Genomic DNA, 24945 nt, shown 5'->3' with positions numbered 1-24945 from the left:
AAGAGGTCTTATGAGACTGAAAAGAAGAGATACAGCCCTCTCCTTTCTTGTTGCTACTGCTTCCAACTTTGAACTATTTAGCTATTACAATCTTGGTGAGCCGATCATAATGAATATTAGATTGGCATTTTGAGGACCAATTCATACAGTGACCATGAAGAAGAAGTTACAAGGAAAGGGATGGCAAAGGCAGCGATGATCATATTGAAAACAAAGCAGCGCTAAATCATGGTGCATATGAACTTGCAATTACCTTTCATCAATTCTGACATTCTTTAATAGCTCTGTGACTTTTTGCATATAGTTGGGTGTGGATGAACTTTGCTTTTCAAATGGGTTATAATTAATTATAATTAATTAGGTCCTTATAATTAATTATTCATTATTACTTGACACTCTAATCCATATCATCATTTTTCTAACTGGCCATGCATTAGAGAGAAGAATCATGTCACGTTCGAGGAAAATGAAGTGAGTAGAAATTAACAAGATTTGATATAAACGTCCTAGCCTACTATGGCTTACTTTTCCATGTTGAATGCGGAAAGAAATTGAAAGAAAAATTTAAGGAAGATGTTAAGAAGAATGGGGTAGTCATTTACTCGAGTCTCTCTCTTTATCAGCTACATTTTGGAAACATTTTCATTCAAACAACTCAAGATTTATGGGCTCAATAAAGTTTGGGAGCTAACAAAATATTACAACAGTTTCAAAACCTCCCTTTGCACAAAGTTTTCGGGAGTCTAGGGGGGAAAATGTTTAAGCTGTAGGATTAGTAGCATTTTGTAATTATCTCTCAGTAAAAATGGTTACCTTTTAGTATTTCTAAAAAATTCCAATCAAACAATTGGCACTCTTTCTTGGAGAAAACCAACTAGTAGAAATTAACGCTCTGTTTGTTTCAATGTAAAATATTTTCAGGAAAATATTTTCCTATTTTACCGTGTTTGTTTTGTAGTAAAATATTTTCGGTCAACTAAATCAACCAAGGCAAATTTGTGTAAAATATTTTACACTTAAATTTCTGGTAAAATATTTTACATTTGCTCTCCTCCCTTTTACCCGATTCTTCAACTTCCTCAGTCCTCAATCCCTCTCAATTTTTGCTCTCCCTCTCCCACAAGTACTATCCCTTCTTCTCAAGTTCTTCGTCCTCTCTCTTCTTTTCTCTTCGGCAGTCCATTGGGACCCCTACTGGTGAGTGATGAGGCGGTTAGCGTTGATCTCTCTGGCAGTCCATTTCTTTCAGGCCGCATCTCTTAGATTTGGATAGGTGGGTCATCGGTAGTGGGTTTGGTTTTGGGTTTTGGTGGCTGGGTATGGCGTTGCTGGGTTTAGTTTTGAGTTTTGAGTTTGTTAGGTGGATTCCGGTGTTGGGTTTTGGTGGCTGGGTATGGTGTTGTTGGGTTTAGTTTTGAGTTTGGTGGCTGGGTATAGTGTTGGGTGATCGATGGTTCATCGGTTCCAGTGTTGGGGTGGTTGATTGGGTTGGGTGGCTATTGCGGTGATTTGAAGTGTTGGGTTTTGGTGGTAGCAGCAATGATGGCTTTTTTTCATTATCCTTCTTCCTAATCTGGAATCTGGATTTGGTACCGTTGGTGGTGGTGGTGGTGGTTTGTGCTTACATCCGGTGTTGGTCTATGCTTGCATGGTGGTTGGTGGTGGCTGATTTGTTCTTGGATTTTCAAGAGTTTAGGACAATCCAAACACTTGAAAATGTTTTACTGAAAATATTTTACTGTAAATTAATTTTTTACTTTACATTTGTAAATATTTTACTTCAAAACAAACGGAGCGTAATTATCAAGGTCTGGTTTGATTGTCAATGGCAATGCTTTAATGCATGCAATTCTAGTGATCAAGTGTAAATTTATAATGTTATTATTTTACAGGTACACCAACACGTGAAGAAAATAGTTGTATGGATCCAAATTATACCGATTTTCGGTTTCCAAAGATAATATCTCACCCCTTGCACAAGATTTGCAATTTATTTCCAATTGAATTATGGAAGTGTACATGATTAAGTTGGTGTAGGGAGGTGTCATTTGTTGTTTGCATACAAACTTTTTTTAGCAAATATCTGTTCATTTTTGTTTATGTTTTGTGTATGTAAGATGTTTGTGAACCTAAGGCTCTTTACGATGCAAACATTAAGTTTTTGATAATTTCATAGTTATAACGGAAAGAGAGGACTGGAACACCCTAAATGTTAGGGGAAATACCAAGAGATGCCAACCAATTAAACAATAAGGATCTTATTGATGCAAACATTAAATTGATTACTCTAATTACAATTATACTAGTGCGTAACCTTGTGCATATGCATGAGTACATTTAAAAACAATCACAATTATATATATAAAATGAGAAACTATTACATATTTTAGAAAGAGTCATGCTAACGAGTGTCCTTAGGGTAATGGTTAACAATCTATTTTAGAAAAGTTTTGACACCACTTTTATGGGAAATGAAAAAAGCTGTCAAAACATTAATTGTTTTTTTTTTTTTTTCCTTTTCTCATAAAAACTTTCTTTAAATGGATTGTTAACCAATGCCCTAAGGGCATCCATTAGCATTTCCCTTTTAGAAATTCATGACTTAAAAATTGTATAGGTTGTTGTGGGAACCAGGTATGAGGCTGTTGGGCCTTCGCTCACTTGGGCTCACAATTTATTTGTAGTGGGCTTGAGGATTTCCTACTCTGGGTCGTTCTTGGCAGAGAAACTCAAAGCAACACTCAGTCTCTCCTTCTCACTTGACAGTTTTCTCTCTATTTTTCTGAACCCCCTCTTCCTTCAAAACTTCTGCTATTTATAGCCAAGGTTAGTGGTGAGATTACGATTTCAACCTCTGTTAGTGTTATTGAAGGTCCAGTATTATCTGATTTAAGTGGATTTTTAGGTGAGAGTGGGGTGCAACAATTATGGCCTTGGAACTTGGTTCCAGCTTAGTTGATAGTGCTCGGTAATGCAGTTTACCGAGCATATCATGATTTACCCGGACACGGTTAATACGCTTGTTCGGGAAAGCTTATGCCGAGCACACATCAGAATTCAAGGCCCAAAATTGGTTTTTACGCTAAGGCAGATCCAAGAAGGGCTTAGGGCAATGGGACTGTTCCCGTTGGGCCTGGGCCCAAGGGCCTATATGGGTCTTGGGATCTCGGTGCCGTACATTAGCCCCCCCTTAATTCATACCCGGTTGCCGAGAAGAATCAAGGAGTTGGCCGAGCCTTTTGACCTCGGAGACTTTTATGGCCTGGGAATTGTTGTTATGGTTCCTAATTAATGCTCATCTCAAAAGACGCGCCGTTTCACGGCGCCAGGTACAGTTGTCATTATTGCCTGACGCTTCTTGAACCGGAGCGGCGCGCGTACTGGTTACGTTTGGCATCCGTAGGGTCGTTCGTAAATCGTGCCCATTTACTGCTTGATTAAACGCTTCTTTAACCCCCCCCCCTTTCTGACTCTATAAATAGTTCCCCATAGAACATTCTCTCATTTTTCCTCCACCTCTGATATTTCGCGCTTACTCTCTGCCGACCAACTCTCTGTGTGCTTACTCTCCTGCCCAGTGTTCTCTTCCTCCTTAGAACCCAAAGTAAGTTTTTCTTCCTTTTTCTATTCCTTCAGCTTATTTCTTCAAGTTCCCTTTCATAGCATTAGGTGTTATAGATGGGTTACTCTTACCTTCTAGAGTCCCCGGATGCCTTGGCCACCTTTAGGAGCACATTTAGTATTCCCGATGACGTGGATGTGGCTTACTGCCACGAAAGTGATATTGCTCTCCACCGAGGATTTGGTACAGCCTTTTTTCCTCTGATGGCAATCTTAGAAGGCGGGGTTAGGTTCCCCGTGGATCCCCTTTTGACCGATACACTTAGGTACTACGGGCTGTGTCCCGACCAACTGCCCCCCAACTTTTACCGGGTAGTTAGCTGCGTCAGTAGGTTGAACCATACCTTCAATTTACAGTTAAATTACCATGACATTAACCATATGTATAGACTCTGTGGGAACAAAGCTACCAACTATTACCTAAAGGCACGAGATAATCGAGTACGGCTGATATCATGCCTGCCTGATTCGAACAGGAACTCCGCCGGGGAGTTCGTTCGAGTGCGCGGCAATTGGTTTGCCGGAGATGTCCCTTACCCCCTTTCACGGCGTGAAGTGGGTTTGTACCAATCCCTTGATCTAACTTTTTTCCTCCGCTTTTCCTTTTCTTTTAATGGAATAAATCTTTATAATCAGATACTGATATGACACCTGTTCTTTTGCAGACGGCAAAGTGTTTGTTCCGGACATTAGAACCGTCCATGCCAAGGATTTGAACTTCATCCTTCGCTCCGAGATATACGTGCATTGGGACGGACAACTCCGAGCTTCGCACCTGATCCTTGGGATAGAGCCAGTTTACTCCACCTGGCAGAATTTTAAGCAGGCACTTTTGGTTGACAATCCCTTGCTGTCATACATAGACGTCCGGTACGCGAATTTCCTGCCGCCGAATCTTACAACCGGGGAGGCGAGAGATTTTGGACGGCGCTTCACCTACTCGGACGAGCTAGCCCCATTGCGAGACGAGTCCGCGGAACGGGTGTCTCGGCGCCTTAGGGAGTTAGCCCACGAAGCTATCCAACAAGAGGGCCTTATTCAAGAGCAGCCGCAGCCCGAGAATCCCCCGGCCGAGACTCAGCAACCAGTGGTTGAAGCAGCCGCCTTGTCGGTTGAAGCTATCCATCCCGGCGGAAGGATGGTGTCAAGGAAGGTCATGACCATTGACCGTTTCGTGCCCGGTGCACGGCAACCCAACCAGCCCCCACCTTCTCAGGGCCAGGGCCAGGGGCCTCAGCCTCCACCCTCTTCTCAGGCTGGACGGGCCCGTAAGAAACAGAAGGTAACCGATCAACCTTCCACGGGCCCGGGGGATGCCGCCGTCCAGACTCCTCCCCAGCCAACGGGGGGAATCGTTATCCGTGAGCCGCCAACCCAGGCTGGTACGGGGGTTGCATTCTCCTCCCAAGTGGCTCCAGCGTGGAAGCTCGAGTTCTTACTGGACGGCAAGCCGCTGCCTTCAACCGCTTGCGTTCGGATGTGGGAGAAGGGCGAGGGTGGCCGTATTGCCCAAACTTTGGCCGAAGGTCTTCTTCTTCCCGAGGACGTGCACGCCTTCGAGGAGGGATCCGAGGAGTCTGTGGGGCGCCGGTTAGAGTGGCATGCCGTTGCGGTAATTACTTAGTTTATTCGTTTCTTCCCATACTTTCACTTCTACTTGTTTATTAACTTTTGTGCTTGCTAGGCTGCCCAACTGGCTCACATAGTAGCTAGCCGGACACGGGATCTCGCCGAGGAAGTCGAGCGTGAAAAGGGAGCACGGGAGTCAGCGGCCAAAACGGCGAAGGAAAAGCTCAAGGTAGCCGAGTCCGCCGAGAAGAAGGCTGCTGCCGCGGAGAAGAACAGGGCATTGGCCGAAAAAAGGTGTGCGGAGCTCTTGGCCAAGCAGAATGAGACGGAGGTCAAGCTAGCTGAAGCCATCAGCCTCAATACTGCCAACGCCGAGGAGTTAACCGACCTTAGGGTAGCCCTGGCGGCCGCGGAGCAAAAGTGGTATAATGAGGGCTTCGCTGATGCCGAGAAGTCTGCAGAGCCGGTGGTGGCTCAGGCTTGGAACCTGGGTTTTGAGGCCGGGTGGTTCGCCGCTCTCCAAGCACTGGGTGTTCCCGAGGATTCGCACCTGAGAGACCCCGGACAAATTCCCTTTCCGAGCCCTGTTGTTGCCGTCCAAGATACCCCGGCTGCTATTGATGAGGAGTAGACAGCAAGCATGAGGGAGTTGGTTAAACAAATTGACGCTCATGTCAAGCCAGAGGACATGGAAGCCACCAGCATCTCGACTGTGCAAGAGCTTTTCGGTGAAGACTCGCGTTTCCCCCTGACCGACCAGCCAGAAGCGACGGACCTGGCCCGACCCTCCAGCTGATTTTCTTTTTGCAGTCCCTTTAAGTTTTTCCTTATTTTTATCGCATTTTCAAATTATTGGTTTATTTGCCTACGTCACCGGGATGTGGTGAACGAACAATTACCTTTATTTGTTTGATTGGTAAACTACTTTCCTTGTCGGACTTTTGTTTTAATCTGTTGAATGAATTTCTATCTATTTGTATGTTTTGCTTGGATCATGCCAGTGTTTTGGCCATTTAATGGGATGATACCCCCAAAACCTATTGCACGGTGTTTTGGAGAATTTGAGAGCGCCAATGGACTTAGCGTTTGTAAAGGGTCAGGGTTCCCGTATGTTCGGTGATTGTGATTCTATCGAGGGTGATATTCTTGTTTTTTTTTATTTTTTTTATTTTTTTATTTTTTTTATTTTTTTATCTTTTATTCCTTGATGGTGATAAGGCTCTCACCCGCTCGGCGAATTTAGTCGAGCCGAGGGCCAGGTCCCTGTCCTTAGAGAGATTAGTTATAAGGCTTCCACCTGATCGGCGATTTTGATCGAGCCGAGGACCAGGTTTCTGTCCTTAGAGATATTAGTTATAAGGTTTCCACCTGATCGGCGATTTTGATCGAGTCGAGGACCAGGTTTCTGTCCTTAGAGGTATTAGTTATAAGGTTTCCACCTGATCGGCGATTTTGATCGAGCCGAGGACCAGGTTTCTGTCCTTAGAGGTATTAGTTATAAGGTTTCTACCTGATCGGCGATTTTGATCGAGCCGAGGACCAGGTTTCTGTCCTTAGAGATTTTATTTGTAATTCTCTTGGTGTGCAGTCACGGAACCAAAAACAGCATATACAAATAACTTCATCATAATCTTGATTTTAGCAAAATACAAATTCTAGCTTACACAGATGGTCATGCGTAGAACTTCTTTAAGTTGTTGGCGTTCCACGGCCGGGGAAGCGGCCTTTCGTCAAGGTCCTCCAAGTAGTAGGCCCCTGCACTAGCGATAGCTGTAACTCTGTACGGTCCCTCCCAGGTCTGAGCAAGCTTCCCTGCAGCTATGTCTCGCATGTTTCCCACGACTTTTCTTAGCACCAGTTCTCCGGCACTGAATTCCCTCCCCTTTACATTTCGGTTGTATCTTTGGGCTAGTTTTTGCTGATACTCGGCGAGCCGTATGTTCGCGGCCTCCCTGCATTCTTCTAGCCAGTCCAAACGCTCCATCATCAGGTCGGCGTTCTGGACGGGGTCAAACCCTACGACCCGTGCACTGCATAGGCTTACCTCGGTTGGTATCACGGCCTTCGCTCCGTATGTCAAAGAGAACGGGGTCTCACCCGTGGATCTTCTCGGGGTCGTACGGTAAGCCCATAAAACATTGGGTAGCTCTTCTACCCATCTTTCTTTCACCCCGTCCAACCTCCTCTTGAGCCCGTTCAAAATAGTCTTGTTCACTGCTTCAGCTTGGCTGTTGCTTTGTGGGTAAGCCGGGGTTGAATACTTGTTCCTGATGCCGAGTTCGCTACAAAAGGTCCGAAAAGCTTTGCTATCGAATTGTAGCCCATTGTCTGTTACTAGCGAATTTGGCACCCCAAACCTCATGACTATGTTTTTCCATACAAATTTTTTCACGTCAGTATCCCGGATATTTGCCAAGGCCTCGGCTTCTACCTATTTTGTGAAGTAATCTACAGCCACCAATACAAAATGGCGGTTCCCCGTTGCTCGGGGGAATGGTCCGAGGATGTCAAGCCCCCATTGCGCGAACGGCCACGGGCTGCTGACGGGATTCAAATGACCTGCCAGCTGATGGATCAAAGGGGCGTGCTTTTGACACTGTTCGCAGCTCCAAACATATTCAGCGGCATCCTTTTGCATCTGTGGCCACCAAAACCCCTGGGTCATCGCTCTGTATGCTAAAGATCGCCCTCCAACATGGTCGCCACACACTCCCTCATGTAGCTCGGTTAGAAGCTCCCTGACTTTCTCGGGATGCAAGCATAAAAGGTAAGGGCCTGCAAAGGACCTTCGGTACAATTTGTGGTCCAAAGACAGCCAGTACCGAGGAGCCGCCCGACGAATCTTATTGGCCTCGTCTTCATCCTCCGGAACTTTATCCTCGACAAGGAAATCTATGATCGGGTTCATCCAACATAGGTTGGCCACTGCTACCTTCGCAACCTCTACTCTGGCTTGGTCGGCAATACTCATCATACTGATACTTGGCTCTCTTATAAGTTCTATTGTGACTAGTCATGGTGTGTCCTCAGTAGCCGATGAGGCTAACGTGGCAAGTGAGTCGGCGTGTTTGTTTTGTGACCGAGCTACCTGGGATACCTTTACCGTTCCGAATTGACCGATAATCTGCTTGGCCGCACTTAGATAAGCTTTCATTCGAGAGTCCCGAGCCTCGAAGTCTCCTATGATCTGATAAACAACCAGCCGAGAGTCCGAGTAAATCTCAACATCTTTTGCGCCTAGGTGCAATACAGCCTTCAAACCGGCCAGTAGGGCCTCATACTCGGCTTCATTGTTTGAGGCTTTGAATCCTAATCTAAAGGAGTGTTCCAACCGTATGCCCTCAGGGGTGATTATGACAATACCAGCTCCAGCCCCCATAGAATTTGAAGCGCCGTCCACAAATACCCTCCACGGGTGAATTTCTGCACTACAGATTACCTTGTCGTCATTCTTAGGCGTGAATTCTGCGAGAACCTGTCCCTTCACCGAGCTTCTAGGTTGGTATCTTATGTCAAACGATCCCAATCGAGTCCCCCATTTCGCAATTCGGCCTGTGAAGTCTGATCTCTTTAACAGTGACTGTAATGGATACTCGGTGAAGACGAACACCGTATAAGCCTGGAAGTAATGTGGCAACTTCCTAGTGGCATGCACCAGGGCTAGAACTAACTTTTCCAGGAGCAGGTACCTTGTCTCGGCATCTACCAAGGTCTTGCTTATGTAATACACCGGCATTTGTACTCTTTGGTCCCTTAGTAACACAGCACTTACGGCATGGTCGGTGACTGAGAGGTACATAAACAAATCCTGCCCAGGCTCCGGGGCCGTCAACCTTGGCGCCTTTGCCAAGTATTCCTTCAGCTCTCAAAAAGCCTCATCACATCCCTCGTCCCAACGAAACCCCTTCCACTTCTTCAGAAGCTGATAAAACGGCTGGCAGCGATCGGCAAACTTGGAAATGAATCGGTTTAGGGCGGCTAACATTCCAGTGAGCACTTGCACCTCTTTGGGATTGCTTGGTGGTTTGAGGCGGTTCATGGCCTCTATTTGATCGGGGTTAGCCTCTATTCCCCGAGTAGAGATTAGATAACCCAGGAACTTGCCAGCCTCCACTCCGAAAGTGCACTTCTCGGCATTCAGGCGCAATTTATGCCGCCGTAGTATCTCGAATACTCCCCGGAGGTCTTCCATATGCTGTGACTCTTTTCTGCTTTATACCACCATGTCGTCAATATATACTTCAACCGTGCATCCAATTTTTTCTTGAAACATCCTCGTCATCATTCGCTGGTATGTGGCTCCGGCGTTCTTCAATCCAAACGGCATGACCTCATAGTGATAGTTTGCATTCGGGGATATAAATGCTGTCTTTTCCCGATCCTCGAGCGCCAAGGCAATCTGGTGGTAGCCCTGGAAGGCATCTAGGAAGCTCATCCTCGGGTGCCCATACGTGGCATCTACTAGTTAATCAATCTTGAGCATTGGGAATGGGTCCTTGAGACACGCCTTGTTTAAGTCTGTGAAGTCCACACAAACTCTCCATTTACCGTTCTTCTTTTTCACTACAACAGTGTTTGCTAACCATCTCGGGAAGAATATTTCTTTTATGACCCCGCCCTTCTTCAGCCGCTGGACCTCCAGGTTTACTGCGTCGACATGTTCCTTTGATGCTCTTCTCGGTTTCTGCTTTTTCGGGGGAAATGATGGGTCCATGTTGAGTTTGTGGACAATGAACTCGGGATCTACGCCGGGCACTTCATATAGGTTCCATGCGAAAACATCTACGTTCTGCAAAAGGAACAACAACATCTCTACCCTTTCCCGATCATTCATGCTTTTACCTATCTAGAAATACCTGTCAGTATCTGGAAGAATTCTAACCTTCAATACCTCCTCGGCCACGTCCGCCCCCGTTTGCCCTCGGGACTTCTGTAATTGCTATGAAGTTTCTTTCTCGGCCTGTTCAGCTTGTCCAAGCTGCTCATTTTTCCACCTGACCGCGGCGACAAGACACTGCCTCGCCACTTGTTGGTTCCCCCTCACCTTGGCAACTCCATACTCAGTGGGAAATTTTACTTTCACGTGGAGGGTGGATGGAACAGCCTTCATGGCGTGAATCCACGGCCTCCCCAGGATTGCGGTATACGGTGAGAATGATCGGACTACTATGAAGGTAACTATAACTTCCTTGCCTTCCATGTCCACGGGGAGAGAGATTTGTCCCTCGGGAATTACGACTCTCCCATCAAATGAGACCAGCGGCGTGTCATACTTCGCCAAATCCTGGGTCTTCAATCCGAGCCATTCGAAGAGGTCCGGGTATATGACGTCAGCCCCGCTCCCTTGGTCGATCATCACCCTCTTTACCAAGAACCCGCCTATCCTGGCCATCACCACCAAAGCATCGTCATGAGGTTGGACCGTTCCTTCCAAATCGTGTTCTCCGAATGAGATGGTCAACCGTTCAACTTTCTTCTTCTTCTCGGTTGAATCTCCTCCCATGCAAGCAACTGTTAATACCCTTTTTGCTGCTGCCGTTCCTCTTGATGCGGCATGGATGACTTCGATTACCCCCAGTGGAGGCGGGAGGGGGTTCCTTTTCTGTTGGACGCCCTGGCCGGCTTCTCGGTCAGTGGAGTCTACCACAAACTCTTTCAGGTACCCTGCCTTTACTAGTTACCCGAGATGATCTTTTAATACTCGACACTACTCGGTGGTGTGTCCTTTGTCTCTGTGATAGGTGCAGTATAGGTTTTGGTTCCTCCGAGATGGGTCGCCCCCTATTTTGTTTGGCCACCTGAAGAATGACTCGTTCTTGATCCGCTCCAAGATTTTGTGCACGGGTTCTTTAAACGCCACATTAACCCCTTCAATTTGCACCTCTGGTTCCTGCATTCTGAAGTCTTTTGTGGGTCTTGCCAGCACAACGCCTTGCCGAGATCTCCCAATTAGCGGAGCTTTCCCCCTGCTCTGCAACCGGTCGTCCTCCAAACGTTTGTACTCCTCTATGCGTCTCATCAGTTGCCTCATATCCTCGGGGGGTCTTTTCGTCAACGATTCCCGTAATTCAGAGTCTTCGGGGAGCCCCATTTTGAAGGTGCTTGCCGCAATTTTTTCATTCCCCCCACCAATCTCGTTGTAGAGTTCCCAGTATCGGCTGGCATAACTCCGAAGGGTTTCTTCGACCCTCATCTACATGGAAAGTAACGCGTCTACCGGCTATTGCACTCGGCTGCATGTCACGAATCTACTGCCGAACTCTTGAATCAGCTCGGCGAAACTACGTATGGAGCCTTCCCGTAACCCATTGAACCATCTCAGTGCCGTTGAGCCGAGACTAGAGGGGAATACTTTACACATCAATGCGTCATTGTGTGCATGCAAAGACATCATGTGGATGTAATGACTGACATGCTCCACGGGGTCCGTCTTCCCCTCATAGGAATTGAATGGCGGTCGCATGAATCTGCTCGGCATTGGGGCCCGTTCAATCTCATCGGAGAACGGCGACCGGGCAGCCATACATAAGGCTCGGCTCATGGCGTCCATGGCGGCATTATTGTGCTGCCGTTCCTCCGGCGATTCTGACCCTCTGTCACCGTATTCATGCGACCGTGAACGGTCCCGCTGATGACGTGTCTCCCGGGAGTGCTGGTGTGACTCTTGAGAGCGTGATCGGTCTCGGAATCGTTGCGTGCCAGATCGGCTGGAACCCTCCTCGCCCCGATTTCTCCTTTGCTGGGGGTTGCGATTCCTTTCTTGGCACCGACCCCTTGCTTCCAATTCCAAATCCATTACCAATCTGCACAACCGCTCCAGTTCTTGGTCTCTGTCATCATACTGCTGATGCGCTGAGACGCCCGAAACCGTTCGGTGTGTCTGGGCTGACCCTTCTCCCAATCCGGACCTTTCCTCTCCTCTCAGGTGCTCCCTATCCTCCTGTCGTTTCTGCCTTCTCTCCCTCCACGTGGATCCCCGAGAAGATCGTATGGAACTACTCGGCGCACGCCCTCCAGAACGCTCCTCAGACATTTCCTTTGTTTGAGTCTCAGTCGAACCACAGCTTCGTAGGAGAGCCCCACGGTGGGCGCCAATTGTGGGAACCAGGTATGAGGCTGTTAGGCCTTCGCTCACTTGGGCTCACAATTTATTTGTAGTGGGCTTGAGGATTTCCTACTCTGGGTCGTTCTCGGTAGAGAAACTCAAAGCAACACTCAGTCTCTCCTTCTCACTTGACAGTTTTCTCTCTATTTTTCTGAACCCCCTCTTCCTTACAAACTTCTGCTATTTATAGCCAAGGTTAGTGGTGAGATTACGATTTCAGCCTCTGTTAGTGCTATTGAAGGTCCAATATTATCTGATTTAAGTGGATTTTTAGGTGAGAGTGGGGTGCAACAATTATGGCCTTGGAACTTGGTTCCAGCTTAGTTGATAGTGCTCGGTAATGCAGTTTACTGAACATATCATGATTTACCCAGACACGGTTAATACGCTTGTTCGGGAAAGCTTATGCCGAGCACACATCAAAATTCAAGGCCCAAAATTGGTTTTTGCGCTAAGGCAGATCCAAGAAGGGCTTAGGGCAATGGGGTTGTTCCCGTTGGGCCTGGGCCCAAGGGCCTATATGGGTCTTGGGATCTCGGTGCCGTACAGTTGTAATATATATATGATTTAGAATTTAATTGGATCTACACTCTTTAGTTTTTGCACCTAAAATTAGGTGGGACATGTGGCGTAAAATTAAACTCCAATTGAAATTCTTTTTAGAATGTAAATGAATTTAGACTCTTTGATTTTTGCATCTAATAATTCACTTGACACACAAAATTAAAAATTAGATAAGACACGTGGCTCAAAATTAAATCTAGACTCTTTGGTTTTTGTACCTAATAATTCAATTGCCACAAAAATTAAGAATTAGATGGGATGCATAACAAAAAATTAAACTCCAATTGAAATTCAATTTAGAATGTATTTCAATTTAGCCTCTTTGATTTTTGCACTTAATAATTCACTTAACACACAAATTTAAAAATTGGATGGGACACGTGGTCCAAAATTAGACTTCAATTTAGAATTTAATTGAATTTTCTCTCAGTTTTGGCTATATATACATGGATGGAGCCATTCATGGACCTTGGGGGGGGGGGGATGGCCCCCCCTAATTTTTTTTTTTAAATAATATAATTATATAACTATATATTTAGGTACTAATTTTAGCAACTTTGTTCAATAAAATTACATTTTGTCCCCTTTATTGATCATTATAAGAGAAATGCTACAGTTATAAACTTTTTTACAATATTTTTACAAACAATTGAGATAGCAAATTCCTATTGGTTTGCATCTGAGTCCACGACTTACATCACATTTTTACTTACTAATAACCACTAATCATGACAACAATTTGTAAAAAAAATTGTAGATCGAGTATTTTCCTCCTTTAAAAGTCCATAAAAAAATTTATAGATCTAAAATCTTAAAAAAAATATACAAGTGCAAAATATTAGCCCAACAACAAAATTACCGATAGGCGATAGCAAAGCTAAAAACAAGTTGAGACCAGTCAACTAATTTTACCAAAAACAAACAACTTAGCCCTTTAAAAAACTTTAAAGAAAATAATTTTGTCCTTACTAACAAAAGACACGCTCTACACACAAAAATAATAATAATAAAAGAAAACTTTTGCTGGCTAAGCAGTAGAGCTGAAAGTCAAAGCCACCGCATGCAACTAACAATAAAACCGCCCCCCTAATTCCAAATCCTGGCTCCGTCCTTGTGTGTATATATATATATATATATATTGTTGCTTTAACATAGTTGCCAGTACGCCAAGAGCCTTGCAACTCAACTTGTTGACACCTCTAACCTTGTTATAATTATAGGTGTACTAAAAATAAAGATTACCCATAATAATTGACCTGCCATGTCTATGAAATATCAAGCATATTTGCATTAAATTATTTTTTAGTACATAAGATCATGATGAAGTACTGCATAATTCTTGCTTTCAATTTCTTTGGCCACGGCCAATTTAGTCCTCTAAAATGCATAACCAAGTCAAGTCTCCTTTACCCAAATACACGGCCGGTTGGTCCTTCCCCTAATGGCCACTTTGTGCCTTTTCAACAATCACATGTACTTTCCCTCTCCCTTGTGTGTGTGTTTGTTTCTCAAAAAAAAAAAAAGAAAAAAAAATCACATGTACAGTTTTAAATTTGGTTCTAGAGAGGTTTATATATTAGGAAAATGCAAATTGGCCACAAGATTTGTATTTTCTTTTCTTTTTGAGAGATGGAATTGTTACGCTATAATTTTCATACGGGGGAGGTGTCAATTACCCTTTTTATTTATAATTTTTTTGCAATTATATGTTCATTCTTGTTTATTTTAGGATAAAGTTTAGTTACAAAATTTGCTATATTTTAATACTACAACTTTACTTAATATCTTTTTATTGGAAGTGAATTTTGACTAATTCATTATTCGATTATATATTTTTTCTTATTTTCCATGCTTGCAAAATTTCTAAAAAAATTAAAGATCAATAGCTATGTCACCAATAAAATTTTTAAATTGCAAGTTTTTGTAGTTTAAAATTACGCATAGAATATAATCTTATAGATCATATAGTAAATAATATCTAATTGACACAAAATTTAACATGTGTATTAAGAGTATAAAGAACATGCAATCTAACATTAGATTTTCAAAGTGTGTAGTAATGTTGATAATATTGAGTAAAATTGTAACCTTAAACTACAACCAATTTTGTAACTAAATTTTGTTATTTATTTTATGTGTATGTAGGATGGTTGTTAACCTAACCCTCTTAATGTTGCAAACATTTGATTATTTTGATACCAATTATATTGTTACTTTAGCATTCTCTAAAAAAAAAAAAAAAATCATTTAATAAAAAAAAATATTGTTACTTTAAAATAGTTGGCAGTCATTTCAGCTCAGTTTTAAGTTTTTAGATTTATCTTTTTCTCATTAAAAAAAAAAAATCTTCAAAGCATGGTCTCTTCTTCTTCTTTTCATTTTTATTTTTTATAAAAATTCAGCTCAATCTTTTATGTCTATGATTTTTTTATTTTTTTTTTATTTTTTGGTAGCAAAAGGACTATAGGCCCTTCGGTGTAAATTGGAGTAGAATAGTCTTTTTTATTTATTTATTATTATTTATAATTCTTTTCAAGTAGTTGAAGTTAGCAATTACCAAATCATCAAATTCCGTTAAAGTTTTAACAAAAATTTCAATTGGAGCTAATCACAAGTGAGGTAAATGTCATAGAATAAAGCGTAAGAGAGAGCTATGTTAAAAGGGTAATTTTTTTATTATTATTTTTTACATATATAAATGCCATGTGGCATCCATATCAGGAGGATTCTGGCCTTTTGCCCTTTCTGGGAAACATATTTGGCATAATGCCCCTGTTTCGAAACTATATAGGGGCGTGCCCCTATTTTGATACTCGATCTCCGTAACGACGAGTAACTTAAGTAACTCGATTATGAAGAAACCGAGTTGTGGGCAGCTGCTTGCCACGCTGGTGTTCTAGCTTGGCTTTTGGGCAATAAAATATTCCGGCGTTACTGTTTGGAACTCGTCAATGCGGAAAACGAGTACTTAAAACCCGAATAACCGATAATCGAGTTATTCGTTTTACTCGGTTCTCATATAATCGAGTTTTATACTATTCTGACGCCATTTCACATCAGTTGTTCACACGTGAAGCTTAACCCGATTAATAGGAAATCGAGTTATTAATAGTACTCGGTTCTTTTATAATCGAGTTTTTCTGCTATATGCAGTTCTCCTCATCATTTTCAGATATTCTCCTCATTCTAAGAATTTTCGGTCAGGGGCACGCGTTTTCTCTCCATCATCTCAGGTTTACCTAACTCATTCTCTTCTTTGAAATACATTGAGAATTTTATTATTGTGTTGGTAAACATAGTTGTAGATATTATAAAAATTTATCAATCATAATGTATGTTTTTTGTTAGAGTATAATTTTCATTTAATAATTTGTATTACTTATGCTTTGGTATTTTCTTGAATGAGTGTTATGTGTATTTTCTTGAATGGTATTTTAGAGGTATATTAGTTGTTTGGTGTTGTTTGATGTTACAAGAAACGTACAATAAGCTATAGAAATGGTGATAAATGTTATGTGTGTACATTTGGTTATATTGCGTGTTATGTGTGTAATGCTTATGGTAAAATTTGAGTGTTAGTATTTAATTTTTAGCATGTAATAGTACACAAATTGATGAATGTCTTTGTCATGTACCGGAGGCGGAGCCGGGGGGGGGGGGGGAGGAGAGGGGGCAAGTGCCCCCCTTGACTTGTCCAAAAATATTCCATATGTACTACTATTAGGGAATATTTAGAATGCTTTACCCTCCTTGATGCAGAAAATAAACACAAATCAGGAAAAAAGCTTCCTGGCCCTGCTGAAATAGAGGGAAAATGACAAGCTTACCTAAGTCAATGACACTGTGTAAGGAAAAAAAATAGGAAACAAGGAAAAAGTTTCGTGACAGAAGCAAAAATAATTAGAAGAATTTCCGTTAGGCACAATAACACACACCAAGAGCTTTAACTTGTTAGCTGTTAGCTTTTAATTATCATGCACTTAAGCCTAGCATAATAATAATGCATTGTAGTGTCTTTCTTATGTCAATCGATAGTCCTATATTGTACACAATTTTTTTGTTTTTGTTTTTTGGTCCTCAATTTGTTGACATTTCAGTTTTAAATTGTGGGTTTATGCTATGAACTAAAATTTTAATTAGTTTGTAAAATAAAAAGAAAGTCGAACTTTTCCTATAGTTTCAAAAACAATCAAGAAAAGATAGTGAGATGTGTATACAACTTTGCAAGTAAATTGCTATATTTTAAATATTTTTAAAATTTATTTATTTCCACAATTTATTTTATAGTATTAACTTAAATGTGTAAATATAGTTTACATAGTTTTTGTATGACACTTATAGTTGTTTTTATAATTTTTTTGAATATATATATATAATTTTTTTTTTTGTTAATATTGACTTCTAAGCTTGCCCCCCCTGAATTGAAATCCTACCTTCGCCACTGTCATGTACCATCTTATGTAGCATTACATTATTTACCAACAATTGATGCACACTATTAACTTGATCAGTTGATGTTATTGTATTCAGTGTCAATGTCTGGTTCTGGCAACCCACAACTCTATAGGCCTCACGATGTGTTCAATGCTATGGGTCGTTGCTGGGTATTGGAAGATGAGTTTAGCTATCCAATCAATCCAAATCTGCAAAATAGTGCTTATGTTCACAATACCATGAGACAAGAGTGGGATTGGTTATTTCGTGAACAACAAATGTTTTATGATGAGTTGACTGGTTTTAAGTTGCCAGTGCCTCGGCGACTCGCATCGCAGATGCCTAGAGACACAATTGACGAACTTCGTAAAGCATTGAACCGCATAAGAGAAGAAAATAATTGAATGAAGATACGTCTTAATCGATATCGGACCCAAGTCGAGATTCGAGAGTCAGTGGAGGGAGGGTGGTACGAGCACGCACAATTCATGCAATCACTTCTTGCTGATCCCATTTATCAGTCAGACGTGGAGATGTCAGATGAAGACTAATCGTGTCGTGGTGTAATTAGACTTTGTTATTTAACTATTTTTGTTAACTATGTTTTAAATGTATGTGGGTCACTGTTGTTGCATTTGTACTATGTAAACCTTATTATTGATTGTGAGGACCATGCACATTATTCGTAATCTAGTTTATTCCCACAGAACGCATAAAAGTCAAATATTCCCACACGTGATTGATGTTTTTCAATAAGCACCTAGAACATAACAATAAGCACCTACAACATAACACAGAAAACTTAAAGTAACTTACACGATGTCACCAATATGCATGCATTGCATATTGAACACTAATGCTACTAACATTATTGAGTTAACCTAGACATAACACACATACCACATAGGCATTCACTCTGACAGGTAGTCCTCGTAGTTGAGGACATTGTTACGTTCCGTCGGAGTGAGTTGCCGGTTCGTGGCGGCGGCCAGCTCTTCCGCTAGCTGTAGCATGTGATACCTGGACCTACGCAGTATCATTAGATTATTCTCTTTTTTTATTTTTGTCACTGCACGCTCATATTGATGCATATTTTGTCGTGATAGTGTGAGTGAGACACGATCAACAAGAGGCGCTCCGATTCGCACGAGATCATCGTGCAGAGCGTTGGACTCGTTCACACGAAAGTCCCACTCCCGTCGCAGTCCGGCATAGTATTCCCTCTCGTCGAAATCTCTCTCCCTCCTATAGTTATCTGGAAAACGAGGTAGCATCCAATTGCGCATTGACATTGGAAAATGTGACTTATGATCGGTATCTGTAGATGTTTTGCAAGGGTAGATGTAAATGGGAGTGGGACTTTATATAGGAGTTTTGCAAGGGTAGATGTAAATGGGACTAGGACTTTATATAGGAGTTTTGCAAGGGTAAATATTCACGTGGATGTGATTATATGTAAGGGTAAGTATTCACGTGAATAAAGATGATATGTCTCGACATTGTATTGTTTAGTGAGGTGTTGAGGAGCACATACTAACTGCGAACATGACTTGGCTATACAGTGGCACCTGTTGGTGCACGTGGTTCGCTGAGGCAACTGTTTGATATGGCTATAGCTTATGCTACAGTAGAAGGCAGGTGATGTGTACTGCAAAGGAGGTTGTGTGTTTATTCACGTGAAGACTATTCAGCATTCCTTTGCTTCATCTGACATGACTTGACGAGACAGTGCTGAGTTGCATTAAATGTTTCATAAACTTTTCAAGGATGCTCTACATCATTGAAAACGGTGCATTGCAAAAACCTGCATATTTGTGTATTGACGAGCGTGTAGGTGATATGACTGGATAGGGTTCACGTGAAGACTATTCAGCATTCCTGTGCCTCGTCTGACATGACTTGACGAGACAATGCTGAGCTTTGTTAAATGTATCATAAACTTTTCAGGAATGCTCTGCATCCTTGAAAACAGTGCATTGCGAAAGGATGCATATCTGTGTGCGCATGTGCGTGTAAGTGATATGACTGGATGGGGTTCAACAATGTGACGCACTGTTGGGCAGCACATGCAGCACTGCAAAGTGTATAAGTAGAAATGGTGGACAGCTCACCCCCAAAATTAATGCATAAACTTTGAAGGGATGCTCTGTATTTTCACGTGAGTGTGGATGGGTACTTGTGGTCAGGGTTCAACAGTGCTAAGCTATCCATGGTAGCTACACTCATTGTTCCCTATGGTGGTATTTGGCAAGTGGGATTGAAGAAAGTTGATAACAACATTTGGTTTTGTAATGGTTGGCAGGATTTCGTTGAATACCATTCTATCTGTTATGTTTATTTTCTAGTTTTCAGATGTGAAGGAAAATCAAGCTTCCATGTTCTTATATTTGATAAGACTACCACTGAGATTCAATATCCACCCAATAACAACTGTAAATTGGAAGATCATCAGCTATAAATAATAGACTTATATGAAGATGATAGAAACATATCCCTTAGCTGATTTGCCCGTAAAACATGAAGCCAGACAAAAGTTTGTTACGAAAGTAACAAAAAACTTTCTTCTACATAAAGAGGAAGAAAGAATGAGTGGTTGGCCTGGTTTGGATGAGTCTGTATGTAATGTATTTATATAAAGTAGGACAGTTGTAGAACTAAGATACACGGATTCGGGTATATGATACAGCAACTGATGGTGTCATATATATGAATTATTTGTATTATTGAATCATATGTGTGGTTAGTATGTGTGGTTTGGATGAGTCTGTATGTATTGGATCTATTAAATTTTCCTACAAGTAATGTGCAATAAATCTAAGTTGGGTGATGAGTGTTATGTGGGTAACATTTCAATTTACACAGAGAGAATATTGGAAACATCAACATATCTAAGCAGAGAACATTTTCCAACCAAAGCACAAGAATCATATGTAGCAACAAAGAACAACAAGGAAAGAATGAATTACCAGCCTACTACACTTAGCTAATCCATTGAAAACATTGCAACATACTGACATAACAATGTAATATAGTACCAGTTTCATGGAATGCATGTTGGAAGGGAGTATTATCTTGAACAAATGTGTGTTTTTACACCTCGCCGATGATGGTCTCAGTTGGGCCCTACTCTACTTCAGCGAGTCCTTGCTTTAGGAACCATATGGTTTTTGTGTGAAAGAGTGGTTGGTGTGTGTGGTTTGGAAGAGTCTGTATTGTAGAATGTATGAAATTTTCAGTTTAAATTTTCATATGGAGCAACAAAGAACAGCAGGTAAAAAATGATAAACTAATTTCATTTAAACTTAGCGAAAACTAATGAATAACTTCTCTTTAGTAATGCAAAAGTTGAACGTACATAATCATCATTTGTCAGACGTTAAGAACAACATTTTTTATTGCACAGAATGTGTAGACATTAACAACAACGTCTAATGTTCGTAGGTAGAAATTTCTGGAAGTCATCATTGCTTGAATCTGAGAAGTCTGAAATATCTCTTTCATCATCTAACGCAGTAATTTCATTAATAGACTTCATGGCTCGCTCTTGTACCTTCCCCTTTAGATGCTTCCTAGCTTTTTGGATTGCGTGAAAACGGTCTAGTCGCCTTTGCATTTGATTGTTCTCTTGTTCAAGACGCGCAAGTATGTTGGCAGGTTCATCTCTAGGTAACTCGGCTGAGCGTGCCCTAGGAACTCGTAACCCGTGCCATCGACAATACACCTCCAACTCACACCTCTTCTCGTATAGGGTTGACCATGGTGGTTCTACTATGGTGAACTCTATTGCGGTAGTATCTGTACTTAGTTTTGTGGGTTTGCCGACCATGATGTGTCCGACGCTTCCAAGACTCTCGTACGTGTATATTGGCATATTAATGAAATCTCTCTTCTTTCCGACCCATTTCCCTCCATAGTGGTCTGTGTATGTCTGTAGTTGTTGAACTGCTAGAGCTTCTGATGATCCATATGTTGAAGTAGATCCAAACTTGTTTCGCATTTTACGCTTTGACATTGAGACGCTGCGACTCATAGCTTACTCAATCTACGAATTTAGTGGGAGTAGAAAGAAAGTCATTATTGTGGTGCATTTATAACCTCATTTCATGGTTCAAGCATTACAATCAAAATTTAGTAGAGCTTGTCATGTCAATACAGGCTAGAAAAACACTGTATGAAGAGGGTCATAATTGTTACCATTGTCATGTGTCTAGATTCTTGTGGGGACAACACCAATTTAAATATAAAATTGGTGTCTAATTTTCCTCCATCTGTCAAAATTTAACTGGGATCAATTGTAATTACGCTACTATTACTGATAGAAGTTAGGTGAAAGTTAGCTGTGCTCCTTTTTTATTTATTTTTTTTCCCCCACACCCGTGTATTTTCAGGTTCACCTCTCCTTCTACAATAATCAAAACCCAAGATTGTTCCTCTCCTACTCAACTAACGGTGCATGGTCGCAGTTACCACACTGATTACGCCACCTTAACATACAGCTCCCCTATTTTTCAATGAATGCTATTTATGTATCTTATATAGGAAGAGGTTCTCCATCTATTCCGATTTTACTTTTCTTTACAACTTTAATGGTCCTGGTTTATGCTCTGCAAAACCAATTCCAACCATTCCTAAGGTTTGATTACTCATTTCTTTAATATGCCTAAACTTTCGTTCCTTTTTGTCAAAAAATTTTGTTGTCTAATTATATAATTTGATTGTTTTTCTATGATTGATGTTCTATGTTTATTTTCCGTTTCATAACAAGTTGTAAGGAAACTGATAATTTTAATGGTCCTAGTTTATGCTTCCTAAGGTTTGATTACTTCTTCCTTTCATCTGCCTATGCTTTCGTTCGCTGTTGTGAAAAAATTATATTGTTTAATTGTATAATTTATTTGTTTTCCTAGCATTGATGTTGCATGTTTATTTCCTATTTCATAGGAAGTTGCAAGGAAACTTAGAATTTAACTGCTCTTGGTTTATGCTATGCAGAACGAATTCCAACCATTTCTAAGGTTTGATTACTCCTTTCGTTCATCTGCCTATGGTTTCCTTCCTCTTGGTGAAGAATGTTTATTCTGTAATTATATAATTATTTTCTTTCCTATGATTTATGTTGCATGTATATTTTCTGTTTCATAACAAGTTGCGAGGAAACTGTAGTAGTGTTTGAATTGAAATTGAGAGTTCTGATAATGCATTAATATTTCCATGATGTATTTCAAAAAACTTGTTTAGAAAATGAATTTCAAAACAGATTTGGTTCCACATCTTCTTCTTCCCCTAATTGCGTAATAGTATATTTACAGTTTTATGTGTGTACATGCCCGGTAACTTATATGATAAAGGGTCTTTACACAGCTTATTGTCTCAACAAAGGTCGTCATCAATGTTTTTACACTTTATGGAAAAATCTGTTGCCAATTAACTAAGGCTTTTTAACTACTTATTTCCTTACCAAAGGCTACCTTTTTGTTATTGGTCAATTATTCCTATGCCTTATGTGACAAGTAGTTAGTTGTGATTTTCCATAGTACCTGCTTATTTTGTTAACAAAGGTCAATTTTTTCCCCTGTTTATGTTGTGATTGCAGTGTGGTTAGTATTTAACCCTAATAATGTATAACAAATTTCTTATTCTCTTGAAAAAGGTTAGCTACTTTTTTACTGATACTATTGTTATTATTATTCGTAAATTATATGACTTCTTGTTAATACGATTTTTGTTAGAGCTTTTAACATATTCGTTTTTTATGGTATTGACAAACTACCAGAACTTTGTATTTTCCCAGTTATTTAATTTTCAAGTAACTAACAAATATGGTGAGTGGTTAGCGGTAATGTTGTGTTACTGGTTCGATAATTATGGAACAAGTATATTATTTGAGATAGTTATGGACGAAGCACGAGCTAGAAGGTCAAAAAGGCGTTTGATTTAAAAAAAAAAAGATAAAAAAAGAGGTATCCGAACTCAAGTAGAGATGTGTTGTAGAAGTGAAGTGGACCTTGGCAACCTATTTGATGGAGGCATTGTGTTCATCATTGGCCAATTTGGTGTTTGGTTTTAAGGGAATTAGGCTGCTTGAAGTGGTAATTTACGCTACTTTTTCCCTAAAGTAATTTACACTACTCTTATTTAGAGGGTATTATGTAAACAAGTTTTCCATGTAATTTACGGTATTTTTTTTAAAAATGTAATTTATGCCACTTTATTTTAGAGGGTATTATTATATTATATATTTGAGAATCAATATTATTTTACCCAATTTAACCCTCACCTAAAGTGGTTGTTATCTAAGAAATTGTTGTAAACATATTTCTTTTGTAACATAAATTATATTTATCATTTGTATAATTGTATGTGAAATTCAATTTACATTTCCTCTTTTATAGACTATTACTTTACTGCTCCATTAACAATGTTACGTGCATTTTCTCAGTTTTAAGGGTAATTGATATCTTTGAAATCTAATCTCTTTTTAAGTTTTGTTATGGGGGTGTAGTAAGTGGCTAACCATTATTGATTCCTTCGCCGGTGAAATAAGTATATTTCGAATTTCAACTCTTTTTCACTTTTGTTATGGATGTGTAGTAAGTGGGATTTTTTAAAACGTGTAGTTTTCCTTATTTTCATAAACTTTTAAATAAGGATAGGGTCACACGAATTCCCCACTGTAATCTTAAAATTTTCCCTAAATATAAGGATATGGATGGAGAAGTGGAAACACAAAACAAATCAGTGATCGGAAATAGGAAACGTAGGTATTAATTATGAAAAAAATGTATATAACGTTCATCGAAAAAGTATAAACGTGTATGAGTACGGCATAGGAAATTTAATCAAATACAACTATAAACTAGGCTTTTAGCACGCGCGTGCTCAGAGTCTCTTCAATTTTTTGGGTAAGGGTTAATTTACAGCATTTATTGTAATATTGGATTATTATATTTTCCAATCATAAAAAAAAAAATAAATAAATAAAAATGAAACAAATAAAAAAAACCCTAAAGGGTGTGATGAGTATTATGTGGGGTGAATCACAATGCCGTACTTTTTTTTTTGTTTGGAAAATGTAGTAATCCCAAATTATGATCAATGCTTTAAATTAATCCTTATCCATAAAATTAGAACAACCTCTGTGCACATGCGTGCTTAGAGGCTAGTATGTGCTTAATCTACTTTTATGATCTCTTTTTATTTTTTTGGTGTAGCCATTGCATAACTAATCGATAATGCATATAACGAGGTAGGTTCCTTTCTGTTATCATTTCAATGATTGTAGTTTTTCTTCAAATATGCATATCAACATTCCAGTTGAAGGAAAAAAAGAAAGAAAGCAAATGATCATTCAATATAAAAGTCATCACACATTGTGAATATGGTCATATTATCATAAAATTAAAACCATGTTTGTGGACCTTGAAGAGTACATATAATAGTATAAAAATACTTGAGAATCACATAAAAAAACTTTCATACAATGTATGGAAGCTACAAATTAACCCTAAAGCTCCTACGCTACAATCCCTACTTCCCCTGTCTGTTATGTATTGCCAAAGGCAATCATTAAGAGTCAGACGGTGGTGGAGGTGGAAAAGCACCACTGTACTCTGAAAAATCTGCTCTCAACGCAGCAACCTCAGCAATAAGGC

At 40.5% G+C, this 24945-nt stretch overlaps 1 protein-coding gene across 1 annotated transcript; it reads right to left on the bottom strand.

The window, feature by feature from the left end:
* Window positions 1-10129: 10129 nt before the first annotated feature.
* On the bottom strand, window positions 10130-10693 carry LOC126719329 (uncharacterized). Its single transcript, XM_050421898.1, has one exon. The coding sequence runs from the start codon at window positions 10691-10693 to the stop codon at window positions 10130-10132; it is 564 nt and encodes a 187-aa protein (XP_050277855.1).
* Window positions 10694-24945: the final 14252 nt, after the last annotated feature.

Source organism: Quercus robur, chromosome 3 (genome assembly GCF_932294415.1).
Source record: "Quercus robur chromosome 3, dhQueRobu3.1, whole genome shotgun sequence".
Taxonomy (NCBI): domain Eukaryota; kingdom Viridiplantae; phylum Streptophyta; class Magnoliopsida; order Fagales; family Fagaceae; genus Quercus; species Quercus robur.
This window is presented reverse-complemented; position numbering and strand designations above follow the sequence as displayed.

Coding starts and splice junctions, on each gene's coding strand:
- LOC126719329 (XM_050421898.1), bottom strand. CDS start 10,693: ATGGGAGGAGATTCAACCGAGAAGAAGAAGAAAGTTGAACGGTTGACC.